Raw genomic sequence first — 15,448 nt, 5'->3', positions numbered from 1 at the left:
CTAAATTTCTGAATGCTAGTGTAATGTTTATTCTATTTAAAACACTCTGGTATCTTTAGTGGCTCATTCAAGAGCATTCAAGCCATATTTCAATCCAGTACTTCTGCTGGCAGAACAAACAGACTCACTCTGAGCATTGGTCCATTTTGGAACACGTGAGGTTCATCACAGACCACACAAAACTCATTCAGCACAGGGATACGCTGCTCTGCATACTCCATAGTCTGCAAATTCACATCATATTATTATCAACACATACAGTGTATAAGTAACATCCATTCAGTAACACCTGTACCCTCAGAGAGACAGAAAAGCTCCACCAAACCCCTAATAGAAATCCAGCAGAATTCTATCAAAATGAAAACATTTTCCATTCCATATGGGTTTCGACAGGGAGTAATAGCAGATGACTTTTTCTTAAAGGTTTGGTTCACATTCTGTGTTAGTCACAAGAATACTAATGACTGGAGAATGTCAATCTATTGCCTTCAAGCTCAGTTATTTCAGAGAAAGGATTTTGCATGAATTTGCAAGTAAAAAAGCTGTATTAAGTATTAACCAGACCAGAAATACTGTTTGATTAATAAAATAAAGCAAAAGGGGACGTGCCGATACACTGTAAAAAAAGATTAGTTACGTTACTTAAAAAAAGGCGAGTAAACCTGTTGCCCTAAATGCAAAGGCACATCGTTTGTTTATTTAATGATTATAAGGCAACAAGTTTGCTCTCTTTTTTAAAGTAAAGTTAACTAATCACTTTTGTACAGTGCACTTTATATTTTTATATTTACCTGAACAAGGAAGCCTCTGTCTCTTACTGGAATGGATTTGGCTCCGAAGTTTGGCTACACAACACAACAACAGAAAAAATTGTTGTTAGCAAAATACAGGACATCCTCAGGACATTTATGGGGCGCTATTACAGCACCTTGCTGCAAAATGTTTTATGAATCACTCTCCAGTCAACATATTCAATTCTCTTATCTCTGCCCAGTCAAAGTAATCAACAATTGTTAAATCCGTTTTTACCGTTAAATTATGCTATTATACCAAACCAAACCAGCAATCAAATGAGGTCAGTCCTAACTTATTACATAAGCTCTAGTGTAGAGGCTAAGCCTAATACTAAAAGCCCCTGAGGGGTTGTTAGACGAGCAACTTTAACCACTGCATTAGGTCTCTAAGAAAATCACTTTTACATCAGTGTTTATATTTATTGTATGCTCACCACAATAGACTGAAATAATCCACATTTTTTGTACAAAACATTCAATCAGATCTATTCTCATGTCAAACACAGCCACCTGCTGTACTGTAGCTTAAACAGCAATGAAACAATGACAACACTAATCATAGAGGTATCTTCAGTCAAGCAACAGCTGTTACCTAAATGATCATTCTCACCTACACTTATACCAATATTCAGTAATTCTATATATAGTGATAATGAATATTTACAATATCGGGTAACACTTTATTTTGATGGTCCATTTGAGTATTAGTAGACTGTCTGCTTAATTTCTGTTGATACTGCTCCATCAACAGACAATTAACTGACTATAAGAAACTTTGCAACTACATGTCAACTTACACTAACCCTAACCCCAACCTAAAAGTCTACTTATAATCTAATGAGAATTAGTTGCAATGTAACTTAAACTTAACCATAAAAATAAAGTGTGACCCAATATTGATATTGTGGGCACATCAAAATACTATAAATTTTTAATGATTCATTTTCACATGTAAATCTGACCTAATACATGCTGAAATATTGATTGAAATTTCTGTGTTATATATGTATAGGGCTATTGTTTACAATAAGGGTTCAAAAAACATTAGTTAATTGAACTAAACACATGAAATCTACAAATGCTTGATGACAATTTCATAATTATTGCCTAATAACACGTTAGAAGTCTTAATTTTCGTAATTTTTTTATTAAATGGAGTCAACTAATACAATTTTGTTTACTAACATAGTAACTAATAAATTGGCCTTTTCCCACTGTTTATTTTTTTCCAATAACTGATATTTACTAATGAGGCTTTACTCTAAAGTGTTACCTGTTGTACTTTATAATCATATTGCAATTTAATTTGGTTGAACCACTTATGTTTACTGTGAACATGCACGTTTTTTGTTATTCTATCTGTTAAAGTAAGCTTTTTTGCAGCTTAGGTCAATATCGTAGTATCAGTGATGATACTGTATACCATGACAAAAGTGTCATCAATTAAATCGCAACAAGAAAATTTGAATATTGTCACAAGCCTATTCCCACTTATAGAGTCCCACACAGTGCTTAGTGTGCAAATAAAAACTCACAGGGATGACCAAACGCCCTCTAGATCTACAGTAGTACATTCCTAAGTGTCCTTACCTGAGGTGTGGAAGAGAGTGATGGGGCCAGGATACCAATTAGCCCTGAGGTAAGGGAGAGGCGTCTGCTCTCGGTGACAGGCTCTTTAAAGATGTCGCTCTTGCCTATCTTGGTGTTGCTGGAGTAGGACCTGCTGAGCAGACGGTGGTGGTGCTTCAGGCCATCCAGCTCTTCAGTCCGCACGCTACCAGAGCAGGAGCGGCCCAGGAGCCGGTGGGGCTTCAAAGCACCACCATCGCTACTGCCAGCAGCGTGCTCACAGCGAGGCTCTGCTGCACTCGACCGCGGCGACAGCTTGTGAGGCCGCAGCGGCGGGCAGTCCTCCGGCTTCACAGCAGTCGAGCAGGGCCTCGGCAGCAGCCGGTGGGGCTGTTTAAGGGGCTGATGTTGCTCTATGCGTGGGTCGCTGGAGAGCGAGTGGCCTAAAAGCTTGTGCGACTTGCCGACACAGCCGTCCATTTCTGGCTTCACCGTGCTGGAGCACGTTCGCCGCAACAGACGGTGGGATTTTGACACGCCATCCTGCTCAGGTTTGAGCTTCTTTTTGCTCTTCACACAGCCAGGAGGAGGGTAGCTGGGGGATCTGAGTTTGCACAAGAAGAACAACACATTAATCAAACAACGTGAGCTAAGGAGCACAGAAAGACATTGTGCAATTATGCTTGTGCAAATCCTGCACATTTTAGAATGCTTCATTGGCTGATTTACACCATTTCATTTTTCATGTTGAGGTCTACACAGTGCACAGTGGGAATGTGCATTTCTTGCGCTAATGAACTACAGCAGGTCATACTTAAGTTAATGAGATACAAAGCATTACGCTCTGTTGACGAATTGCATGAGTATTTGTTCTGCATTATATTGATTTCATTTTAGTATCATTTTATTATTTATACATATGTATATATTATATGTATTATGTATTTTGTGGACATTACAAAAGATCATGTACTGTGTGCATCACAGTCCAACATGACTTTTATAGATTTTTTAAAGATTGCTTTTATTATAAAAAAAATCTATAGACTTCACAGGTTTATACAGAAGTGGCTGCTTATAATAAACCCATTGTCAGGGCCAGATTTTTGTACAAAATCTGTGGATATGGGGAGCATACTTGTAGTAACTAAAAACTTTAAAAGAAAAAAGAAAAACTTATAACATTTTAAACTTTTGTTGCAAATCCAATGCAAATCCAATTAGAATATTTGATTCTGACTGGTCAACCACAACATTACATAGTATGTTATTCCCAGATATCAACCCATTAAACTTACAAAACAGCCTCATCTGAGTATGACAGATCAGCTTGACTGTGAATTATTTATATATATTTCTCATGACTGTTTGGTGCCATCTTGCTACTGAATGATGATATTAATAGGTAGATTAGTGTGTTTTTCCTTCTGCAAGCTGTACGTTTTATTAAAGAGTTAGTCAATTATGTTCAATGTTTTGCAGGTAGTTGTTTACTTTTGTGGCAAGGAGCTGTTTTATACAGTTAAAGTCAGAATTATTAGCCCCTGGTTTATTTTTTCTCCAATTTCTGTTTAACGGAGAGCAGATTTTTTCAGCACATTTCTAAACATAATAGTTTTAATAACTCATTTCTAATAACTGATTTATTCTATCTTTGCTATGATGACAGTAAATAATATTTTACTAGATATTTTCAAGACACTTCTATACAGCTTAAAGTGACATTTAAAGGCTTAACTAGGTTAATTAGGTTAACTAGGCATGATAGGGTAATTAGGCAAGTTATTGTATAATGATGGTTTGTTCTGTAGACTATCAAAAAAAATGTAGCTTAAAGGGGCTAATAATATTGACCCTAAAATGGTTTTAAAAAAATTAACTGCTTTTATTCTAGCCGAAATAAAACAGATAAGACTTTCTCCAGAAGGAAAAATATTATCAGACATACTGTGAAAATTTGTTCTGTTAAACATAATTTGGGAAATATTCAAAAAGAAAAAGAAAATTCAAAGGGAGGCTAATAATTCTGACTTCAACTTTAAGTGGGATCATGTACATCTAGTCTAGTGATGTCCTGCAGAGTTTTAGTCCAACACTAATCAAACCTGAACACACTAATTGGTGTCTTTAAGATTACTAGAACGCTACTGGCAGGACACAGCCCTCCAGGATCAAGTTTGACCATCCTCAATCTTACTGGTTGTTTTCACAGAATAATGCCCCTCAGTCGTCACATTGTGCTGCTGATAAGCCTGTCTGGCTTTATTTTGTGAGTACAACCGGCTAGATGTACATTATCCCATACTTACTCAAGCCCAGTTCAACCCAGTGCTTGCCATCTTCAACTAAATCATAGATTATATCAACTGAACAGATCTTTAGCGCTGGGTTGAAAAGGGCTTAAAAGGGGGATGTTGTATACATAATTTGTCCAATATTGGTGTAGTGAAAACCTCTTTTCTTACCTGCGTAATGTTGAAAAAATATGCAGGGGAGACTTGACTTTCTTCTCTGTTTGCTTTTTGCTGTGCGGGCTGATGAGTTTATCTTTGCTCTGACACTTCCACTGCTGTGTGACAAAGGTTTGCATTATCCTGCCAAGAGATAACACGCTCATGAATGACACCAGAAAAGCCTGTATAACACTAGAAAACATTTCCCTGTAGTGTCTTACTTTTTCAACTGATGTCCGAGTCCAAATCTGTCTTTTGTAGACACTTGAAACACATCAACAGTGGGAACTGAAAAGAGGACACGAGATTATCCATGAGAGAAAAGTATTGCAAAACACAGTACCACATAAAGTTGCTATAGACATCAACACATTTCAGAGGTTTCTAAAACACAGGAACAGAAGGTCAATTTGAAATGAGCCACTTATGATGAGCAATATCTTGGCAGGAGAACAAGAGCAGGCATTACGGCCATGTCTATAAGTGACTTCTCCCTCTCTCTCTTGTAATCTAAACTGAAGAGGCCGTGTTCTTGAGGAAAGTAATTTTGAGCAAATCTACAATCAACAGAGAAAGCTCAGCGCAAGGACACTCAGACTCTCACTGACAAGAACAATTCACATTGTATTTATGCAAAAGAATCAGCACTAAATATGAAAAACAAGCCAAGTAGGCCAAATTAGTCTAACGATGATGACAGCAAAATGATCAGCGCGATTTGCTTAGAGAGTTGTTAACTTCTTTTACTGTTAGCATAACTACAGCTGCAGACTCATGAGAGTATTCACACCGAAGATGTTTGTAGAACATGATCTGCGCAGCGGATCCAAAACACCAGTCTATATTACTAAATTAAAGCTATACTTGTATTTTTCTTTTATTTGTTAATGTTAATTTAATGTTCAATAATAATTATTTTTCTGAAACAAATTTCATTTAATCTTGTATATTTCATTCCATTTTTGATTTGAGAGACTTAGTTTATAAAATATAATATAATGTAATGTAATATAATATATTATAATATAACACAATATAACACAATACAATACAATACAATACAATATAATATAATATAATATAATATAATATAATATAATATAATATAATATAATATAATATAATATATTCATTCATTCATTCATCTTCTTGTCGGCTTAGTCCCTTTATTAATCCGGAGTCGCCACAGTGGAATGAACCGCCAACTTATCCAGCACATGTTTTATGCAGCGGATGCCCTTCCAGCCGTAACCCATCTCTGGGAAACATCCATACACTCTCATCACACACATACACTACGGAAAATTCAGCCTACCTAATTCACCTGTACCACATGTCTTTGGACTGTGGGGTGTGTGTAAATGTGAGTATGTATGGGTGTGTCCCAGTACTGGGTTGCAGCTGGAAGGGCATCTGCTGTGTAAAACGTATGCTGGAATAGTTGGCGGTTCAACCCCTGATAAATAAGGAACTAAAGCCTGATTTATACTTTCGCCTGGAGCTGCATCGTGGACCTCCGCTGACTGCGCACGCACCTCATGAAACGGATAAGGCTTTTAAACTTTATGCGTTCGCCGTTGTGATATTCTTTAAAATGACAGGGGGGGTCAAAAGAAACTGACAGTAAAGTCAGATGGATAAATAAAGAAGTAGGAAGTTTCCGGAACTGCGTCATATCATTAATATCATTTAAGATTTTTAAACTAATTATTTTTATAAATGGTTTAATGATTATAAAGATTTTTATAACCATTCAAGATTTTTTTTTAATCAAACTTGATGCATCACTTGCTTTTGTTCACATCTCGGACAGTTTTACCTATTAAAGTTTATTAAAATATTAATGACAACAGAACATGGGTTGCTCTACAAATATATTATTATTATGGCAAAAATAAAACCAAAAAGGTACACTTTAATACAAAATACTCAAACAAAATACTGATGTTTTTTTTAGATTTAGCCCGCTCCACAATTGACACATTACTTTCTGGCTAGTTTCTGTCCTCTACATATGCTAAAAAGGCAATAATATTCCAATATTCCTGACCATTATCAACAATAAATAGAAAAACACGCCATCAGTATGTTGTAAACCAATAGGTTCAAATATTCCTGCCCAGTTATCAAAGAAATCATTTGTTCCTTAATTATAGTTTTGTAGCTATTAAATTGTTTTAAATTCAAAATTGTAACATATGCATTAGTGTAAAACCTATAAATGGTGGAAAAACCTATTCTGTAATTGTGTACATGGGTCTCCACTTTGCCATGGCCTCTTTTGGCTTTAACAAACTTATCCCTCAGGTTTTTCCAAACTTTTTAACAAAAACGTTTTTCCTTTTCCACGGCTGTTGCAATTTCTAGCCAAGAATTTCTAGCCATCTGGTTCTCCCTTTGATCAGAAATGGATGGATTATTAAGATATCTGTACAGTTGTGCCTGTTTCAGACAAAATCTCTTCAAAGTGACTCATATTTAACTCCAATTAAACATCGCAAACTGTTTGTTCGAGTCTCAAAAAAAAAATAGTTTGCTCTGCAAGCCGAAATCATGTCACGTGCACCCCAAGCGAACCTCCACAAACACAAACGAAGACGTCACATTCGCTGCATGCGCTCAAGCGAACACGTCGAGTATAGACCAGGCTTTAGCCAGAGGAAAGTGAATGAATGAATAATATATTAAAACTCTATGAATTGCTCTGTAGTCTACATATTTTGGATGAACAATTTTCTAGACATGCATATACTGTCTGTTGTTTTGTGTATTCATAGAACCAGTTGTGTGAAATCATATTTGTTGTGGCCATCAAAAGTCTGCCGTCCCTTTAATTGAGTGTGAGCAGTGCATCAAAAATAGACTCTGAGCCAAAACCATCACGTCATCGCTGCTCACGCGCTGCTCCTGCTTGATGTGCATGTGCTGCTTCTGCTCCCTGTGTGAATGCACTAATTTGTTAACATGCAGGCCAAAATATGAGCACTGCTCACATGCTGCTCACACTTGTGGCGTGAAACCAGCCATAGGTGTAAAATACTTCAATAGACTCCATTATTTTTTATGTTGCACTGGATATCACACATCATTAGTTCAGTTTTCCTAGATATATATATATATATATATATATATATATATATATATATATATATATATATATATATATATATATATATATATACGTGGGAGAATATTAGAATATTTAATCTGTCAACAACTAATAAAAAAGAAAACAAGTATTTTTTAAATCACAGTCCTTTTTACAAAACCTTTTTGGCCAAATTAACAAAACAAAAATTAAATCTATGATTATGAACAATCTGATTAAAATCTGATGTAATCTGATTAATTCTAAAAAAAAATAAGCATTATAACCAATCACACATTTCTGTTGAACTTATTTATGCACTTGCCGATCACTGAAAACTATTATTTGTTTAGTGCAAACACTCAATGACTGAACTCTTGCTTTTAAACTTCTTTCATCATAATAAACAATTTGCCATTCTGTATGTCATGCTACTAAATTACAATCATGTGAAGTTTTGATTTCCAAATGTGTATAAATTCAATAAACTAATTCATTCATATTTAGCTTGTTTTTGGTGTGTAGCCAGGATATTTCATAGCACATTTTTTATTTGTTATATTAATCAACATTAATAATCAACATTAACAATAAGACAACAGTCAACAACAATGACTTATATCACTGCTAGGGTTTTTCATTAAACAGACTGTAGCAATATACAGTACGTTAATGCTATGTCATACAACTTACACTGAAAAAGATAAGTCAATTCCAAGGTGCGAATTTGTTTCAGACCCTGGTGTTATCCCATAAACTTAAATTTGTACTCTTAAAGGGGGTCTATTATGCAAAAATCACTTTTATTAGGGGTTAAAAGTCCCCATGAAATCAAAACTAACCATATCATTTTGTTACATGTAGCTCACATTGCCAGTTTTGTGTGAACAATTCATATGATATGTGCATGTCATTAAGAAAAAAAATGTTAAACCTTCGGCTTATTCCCTTTATTCATCAGGGGTCGCCACAGCGGAATGAACCGCACTTCCTGTTTTTTATCAGTTAAACTGTCAAATTACGTATATCTTATGAATTGGACGTGGCTAAGATATTAACCCATGCCGGTACAACAGTCAGTTTTGACTACAAACAGAAATGGTGAGCAGAAGGAGTCTGTTAGGTTGTAATAACTCTCCCCAAACCCTTTTCCTGATCTTTCTGAATGAAATGCCAATTTACTACATCCATTCAGCTCGCAGGTGAAAAAACAAACCACACGCACTGTTTTCTCATTTAATAATTTGTTTCTATAGGAACTGCGTCACAATATTAAAAAAACAGTCGCAGCTTCCAGTTCATGTGGACTTTAAACACAGTTTAACACTTTACTAATATAGACAGCCTCTAATGGTAAAAATAAACTAATGACAGTTTTCACTGTACCTGATGAAGATAAGGTCAGTGACTAAGCGGATCATAAATGTGGAGTTTTAGGATGCACAACTGAACACCGTAGTCTCCACAGACTTCTTCTGACATTTTGAGTATTTCCCAAAGATAGCGTTAGATTTATTTTGAATCTGACGCTATGCTGACACACAGGCATTTTTAGCTCCGCCCTCTTTTGAAATGAGCACAATCTCATTTGAATTTAAAGTGAGTCAACTTCCAGTTAGGTTAGCCGTTGGATGGCAGCATAGTACGTACTCTCCCGGTCGATATGTTCAAAAAGCCCTTATACTTTTACCAAATTAAGAGAGCTTTGAGCCAGATGATTTTAAAATGAGTGGGGCGAAAACTAAAAATGTGTTTGTAAATCCAAAAATAAGTGAGGACGAGAACGAGACGGTGGATGACAACGACAAACCATTACCTGAAAAAGAACATGGCTCTGAAACTTTGTGAGTAGTGAAAGCACTCAGTAGAGAAATCTCTGAACTGAATTTAAAGCCACAGTCACCAAAACGACACAATTTGTATCAAAGTCTAAAAGTGGCAGTTTCGACGAGTTCTAAAAAATTATTTGTGGCTTATTTTGAGCTAAAACTTCACATATACATTTTACATCTTGTTATAAGAGCCATAATAAGTCCCCTTTAAATCATATTTTTTGTTTTATAAGTAACACAGATAAATATAACATGTAAAAACATCCAGTTCAGGTCTACAATAGTAGGCGTTCAGAAGATAAATCTTGTATTACAGACAGTTTGCTTGTGTTTGTGTGCGTCTAACCTGGTCCATTCAGATATTGTGTGAGGGAGCAGTGAAGCCGCACAATAACAGGTTCACTCCGGATCACATCCCAGGCAAGTGCAATCTCCTCCTTTAAACAAGTGATTCATTTTAGTTTCACACAATATAACACACACTCAAAAACAAATGCTCATCGCTATTCATGACACTGAACAGTAACACTCACATCTAAGAAAGTGACATCGATGTGTAGGTCGATGTCCACGTCATCAATTGCACCATATTCCCTATATTTAGCAGAAAGAAACAGATTTCCTAACATTATGACATCATTTAAGAAAAAGAAGTTTAGTCAAGTTTACTATTAATATACATCTTTTAAGCAGAAAATAAGTATACCTTTAGTTTAATTTGTATGTACTTCCCTTCTATAAAAGAAAATTATTCAAGTGTAATATTAGTATATAGTGGTGGATAAAAACCATGCAATAAAAGTTGTCCTAAAACTATTGAACAACACCCATTCTTGTCTTTCTAAACATTTTTGATCCATTTTAAATGTTGACTAAAGTACCTTTAAACAAAAAAAAGTGCACTTTCAGTTGACTTTTTATGTATTTCTCTAAAATGTACTTTAAGCGCTTCTCAGAAACACCATAGTTAACCAAGAGCACACTACAGTAAACTTACAGTATATACAGTGTTTCAGTGAAAGTACATACATGGGTTAGGGGTATGTGTGTATTCCCTACTGTGTGTGCAGTTGTATAGGTTTAATGCAAAACCCAAATTCTGAGCTTGGGGCAATTTTCACAAACAAATTATTTACCACAAGTATTACAAAAGTAAACTACTAGTACACTCATATGTTCACTTGCAATACAAATGAAAAACTTAATTTAATTTGGGGCTACTTGTGTACTTAATATTTAATACTGTTATCCCTAAAGGGCACCTATGATGAAAATCAACTTTTGTAAACTGTTTGGACAGGACTGTGTGCAGGTATAGTGTGTCCACAGTCATATTGAGTTGATATAAAGACAGTAAGTTTTTTTTTATTATTTCCTGTTAAAATCGGATCCAAATCCCTCCCACTTTGTGGCCCACCACAATGTAATGTAGGAGTGACGTTTCCAAATTGATTGACAGCCGCGTTTTAACACGTGTCCGTAGTAATGCGTTTAATTATATCAACAAGACAGGATGTGCACAAAGCCACTGGGATTAAAAGATCTGTTCAGCTTTCTGTGATCATCAATCATCATCAAATGTGATCAATATTTGTGATTAAGACGCTTCAATCCAGCTTCAAACTCCACAACAAATATAACATAGCAGTGTAGGGAAAGTTCTTACTGTAGCAAGGGAGATCCGCTTCCCGCTTGCGGGGAGAACCAGCTCATTCGCATTAAAGGCACAGGCAACAAAAACAGCTACAATTTTATAACAGCTCAAATGTTCAGATTAGGTATAATAAATAATCTGATGGGTGTTTTGAGCTAAAACATTACCGACACCTTCTGGAAACACAAAATATTTATATTAAATCTGGATAAAGGGTTAAAATAGGTGCCCTTTAAAGTATACTTCTATATAATAAAATGTGGATACAAGTATACAACTAGTACGTACAATACTTGCATGAAATACTTACACTTCATGAAATGAACAAAGTATATTTATTTTTTAAGCAAATAATCAAGTAAATAAATAAATAAATTAATAAATAAACAATAAATGAGTTTTTTGGTCATCAAGACTACAAATTTGCACACACATATTAATCATCAAAATATGTTGTTGATAGTCAGCTTTTTGGAATATAAAGAGAATGCACAACATTTTGCTTTTAAATTGATGGGAATTATCATTTTTCACAATTTTTTATTGGATTGGAAAAAAAATCTAAATTAGACAAACAAAAAGAATTGACTGACAAAAATGAGGCTGAATGCAAATTTGCTAAGACAAAAATCAAAGCTACTTTGCTTTTGGTTACTATTCAACAGTGTGTGTGGCCTTAATTACATTAACAGAAAAAGAAAAGTAATTTCAAAAGAATAGCGAGTAATTGCATTTTATTAGAGATAACCTTTATTCCTGTTGTAATCATTCAAATTGAAACCACAAATATTCATAAAAACTTTAACCGGGTTAAATTTAGATTTATTGTCTAAAACAAATTAATCTAATTTTATACATTTAGTACATAGGTAGAATTGATTTTAAAGAGAATTAGCCTGATGCTTCAGCTATCTTTTGCTGTGCTTCAGTCAAAACGTTTATTCCTCATAAAACCATTGCGATGAGTTTGTTGTGTTGCTCTGGGCTAACTGTTACCATGGTTACACCTCACTCCCAAATGTAGCCGTCATCTCAAAAGCAAGAGGTTTGAGAAAATAATAATCCCCTTTGATCTGTCAAGAGGAAGCAGCTTACATACAGCAGATAAACACACACTCATGTTCAGACGTATGCAAACACACTAAATCACACGTTTACCAAAGGTAAAAAGAAATCGAGAGCAACTTGAAGGAATCATTTGAGATGTGTTATGCTGCTTGCCAAACACATTAAAGCACTTTAGTGTTTTCATTGCCAAAATCAACCAGTTAAAAGCCAACAAACTAAAGCATTAGTGGGATGCATCCTGGAATTATCAAAGAGGGCTCAGCGAACCCACTCAGACACAGGCCCAGGTCATTTTTCGAGCAGAATACTGAATAAATACTCAAAATAGTTTTCTGTCTGTGTTTCAGGGCAAATGCATCACAAAGATTGCACACTAGACAGAATATAAAACACACTTCTACAGCTATGAATAGAGGCTTTTATGCTGCTCTTTCATTTGACTGTCTGAAAAAAAAAGCAGCTTGACAAGATCAACTTTCAAGGACGAAGCTTTTAATAGCTGTCGTCACATGAAACACCATTCAGATTGGCAGATTTTGCGGGGTGAATCACGTTCATGTTGACAATCTGTCATGCGTTCTTTTCATTAGAGTCATTAAGCACAGACACATTTTGCTGTTGTCCACAGTGCCCTTAAAAGAAGTAGTTTTAAGTTTGTTATATCCTGCTGTAAATTTACTCCGACACAGTTCGCAGAGATTAGCTAAAAGAAGAGTTCTCCATCAGAACAAACAACACTGCGATCATTACACCATTACAACCCTGTAATCAAAGTGAAACTGCTTAGACTCTCAGAGACTGTCCTTCAGTGGATCACAGAGCGTTCCCCCAGATGAGGGATTGAAGAAACGGCCACCTGAGGGTTATGGGCCCTGGCTCAGGCAGAGAACGTCCTTGAGTGGGTTAACCGTGCCAGAACACTAAAGAACAATAACTCAAGGTGTCGATTCCCATAAAACACTCCTCTAGAGTTCAGGAAGGATGTCACAGTTTCACCAGTTGATGTAATGCTTGCACTTTCACTGACAATATGCTACTGTACTGTATATTACTTTTTTTAATGACGTTTTTATTAGTTTTTTAAAAGGGCTTATTTACATTTAGCCACTTTTTTTCTAATTGGATTGCCAACATGTCATTGAAATGCTCTTCAAAACACATTTAAGAAAAACTCCAAGCCAGTCTTCACAAATGGAGTCTGTCAGAACCAAACACATCTACTATATATAGCTGCAAGATGCTCAATCAGCAGATTTGAATAGATTTTCAAAGTTAGTTTGGCGATTTTGCTGTTGTTTTCTTCCTAAATTTCTATCGTCTTCGGTCTCTGTGATAAAACACTTAATTTCAAGGGGCATTACCTCTTGCAGGATTGGAAGTAAACACTCACTATTGTGCCCACTACTGCACTGTGTCACGTGTTCTGCTGCTCGAGATGGCAAGCACTCTTAAAGAGCTGTTTATGTTTGCGCCATGGCAGAAAAAAAATTAACACAGCCAATGCAATTATTTCTGATCTGTGTATTTACTGATTTTATTAGCAACACTCAAACTATGATACGCCTGGGGTCTAAACAATAAACTCTGGATTGACATTTATTACCAACACAATGTAAGATTAAAAAACAAAAGTACTTAAATGCATTGCCTCCCAGGACAAAATACCTTTAAAGATACGATGAGCGTAAACGCTGAAGGTAATTTACAGAACAGTACACTGTGTGAAATGCAAAGAACAAAAAAAACTTTATCTTTCAGTTGCTCAGGGGTGTCATTAAAAATTTCAGCCATTAATTTCTGATGCTCTGATCTTTAGGAAGGCTTTGTGGAGAAAGAACTTTGTGATCTTAACCCTTTGACGCGTACAATCATGCTGCTGTGATCAGTCTTGGTCCCTGGAGCGCACAATTAGAACTTTCAGTGCATCATCGGTCAGCTGCTAAATTCAAATCTGCTATCCGAAATGGCGCTGAGCCAGAGAAAGTCAAGCGCATTGTTTTCAAAGATCAAAAATGATCAATGTTTTAAATTAACAATGTTTGTTCTGGCTTGCGGACATTGCAAAGCAAAACATTTGAGGTTTGTAAAATTAAGTTTTGTAAACTAATTTCGAGAGGAGCATGTGATATGGTTGATCGCGGCTGGTCTTGCATAAATAATCCTTGCTAGTCCAATTAGATATCATTGCTAGACCAATCAGATGAATTTCAGCATCCAATAAATAAACCTATTCATCCTTCCTTCCTTATTTTCATTTGAAAGAATCCCCCCATCCACCCCATCTCTCCCTTTCCTCCCTTACCAGGGAGAGCTCTCGAGACCTACCTGATCTCGGACCCCCTGTCATGCTACATGACCAGGCGGGAGCCCTGGGTTCAAGTATCTCTGAGCTCAGGGTTCCCTCCTAGGACAGATCTGCAAACTGTAACAAGCAATAGCTAAACGCGAACTCTTCAAAGACACAATGATGTATATGGAAAACACCAATGATGATTATTATTAATAATATTATTTTTATGATTGCCATTTCATAATATTACTATTATGATGAATATTATTACACATAATTTAACCTTGTTTGTTATTTATAATAGATAAACTGTGGTAAGGTTTATTCTGTTGTTCTTCCAGTTAAATTGTCACTTGCTTTCATGACTTTTTGTAGTTGATGAATTTATGTGTAGTAAATCCAGCAGCTGCAATCTCTCCACTGCAGTGCATGTGGCTGCAGCGTGTCATGTGATACACCAGACTATTCTAAATAATGATCATATTTAAAAAAAAACACATGGGGGTCAGCTTAAGTATTTAAAACGTGCATGTGGAAGGGTTAAATTAATCATGGTTGAACAAGGTCTAGGTATGCGCATTCTACCATGAGAAGTGGTCATATGATATCAACTAGTGCCATGTTCAAAAACTAGTGCCAATGCAGAAGTGATTTTTTACAAAGAAATACATGGAAATCGTTTTTAGCACTTGGTCTATAA

General features: G+C 35.7%; 1 protein-coding gene across 1 annotated transcript in view; it reads right to left on the bottom strand.

Annotated features, from left to right (window-relative positions):
- The window catches only part of parp8 (poly (ADP-ribose) polymerase family, member 8), a 66,667-nt gene that overhangs the window by 16,669 nt on the left and 34,550 nt on the right, over positions 1-15,448 (bottom strand). Inside the window, exons 8-14 of the mRNA XM_056458272.1 lie at positions 10,270-10,330; positions 10,083-10,173; positions 5,038-5,104; positions 4,829-4,957; positions 2,385-2,967; positions 792-845; positions 129-224 (exon numbers count right to left, since the gene is read on the bottom strand). Of these exons, the coding sequence (XP_056314247.1) occupies positions 129-224; positions 792-845; positions 2,385-2,967; positions 4,829-4,957; positions 5,038-5,104; positions 10,083-10,173; positions 10,270-10,330 (1,081 nt within the window). The remainder of the gene's footprint in view (positions 1-128; positions 225-791; positions 846-2,384; positions 2,968-4,828; positions 4,958-5,037; positions 5,105-10,082; positions 10,174-10,269; positions 10,331-15,448) is intronic.

Source organism: Danio aesculapii, chromosome 5, assembly GCF_903798145.1.
Source record: "Danio aesculapii chromosome 5, fDanAes4.1, whole genome shotgun sequence".
Classification (NCBI taxonomy): Eukaryota; Metazoa; Chordata; class Actinopteri; order Cypriniformes; family Danionidae; genus Danio; species Danio aesculapii.
The sequence above is the reverse complement of the archived record's forward strand: the minus strand, read 5'-3'. Positions and strand labels throughout refer to the sequence as shown.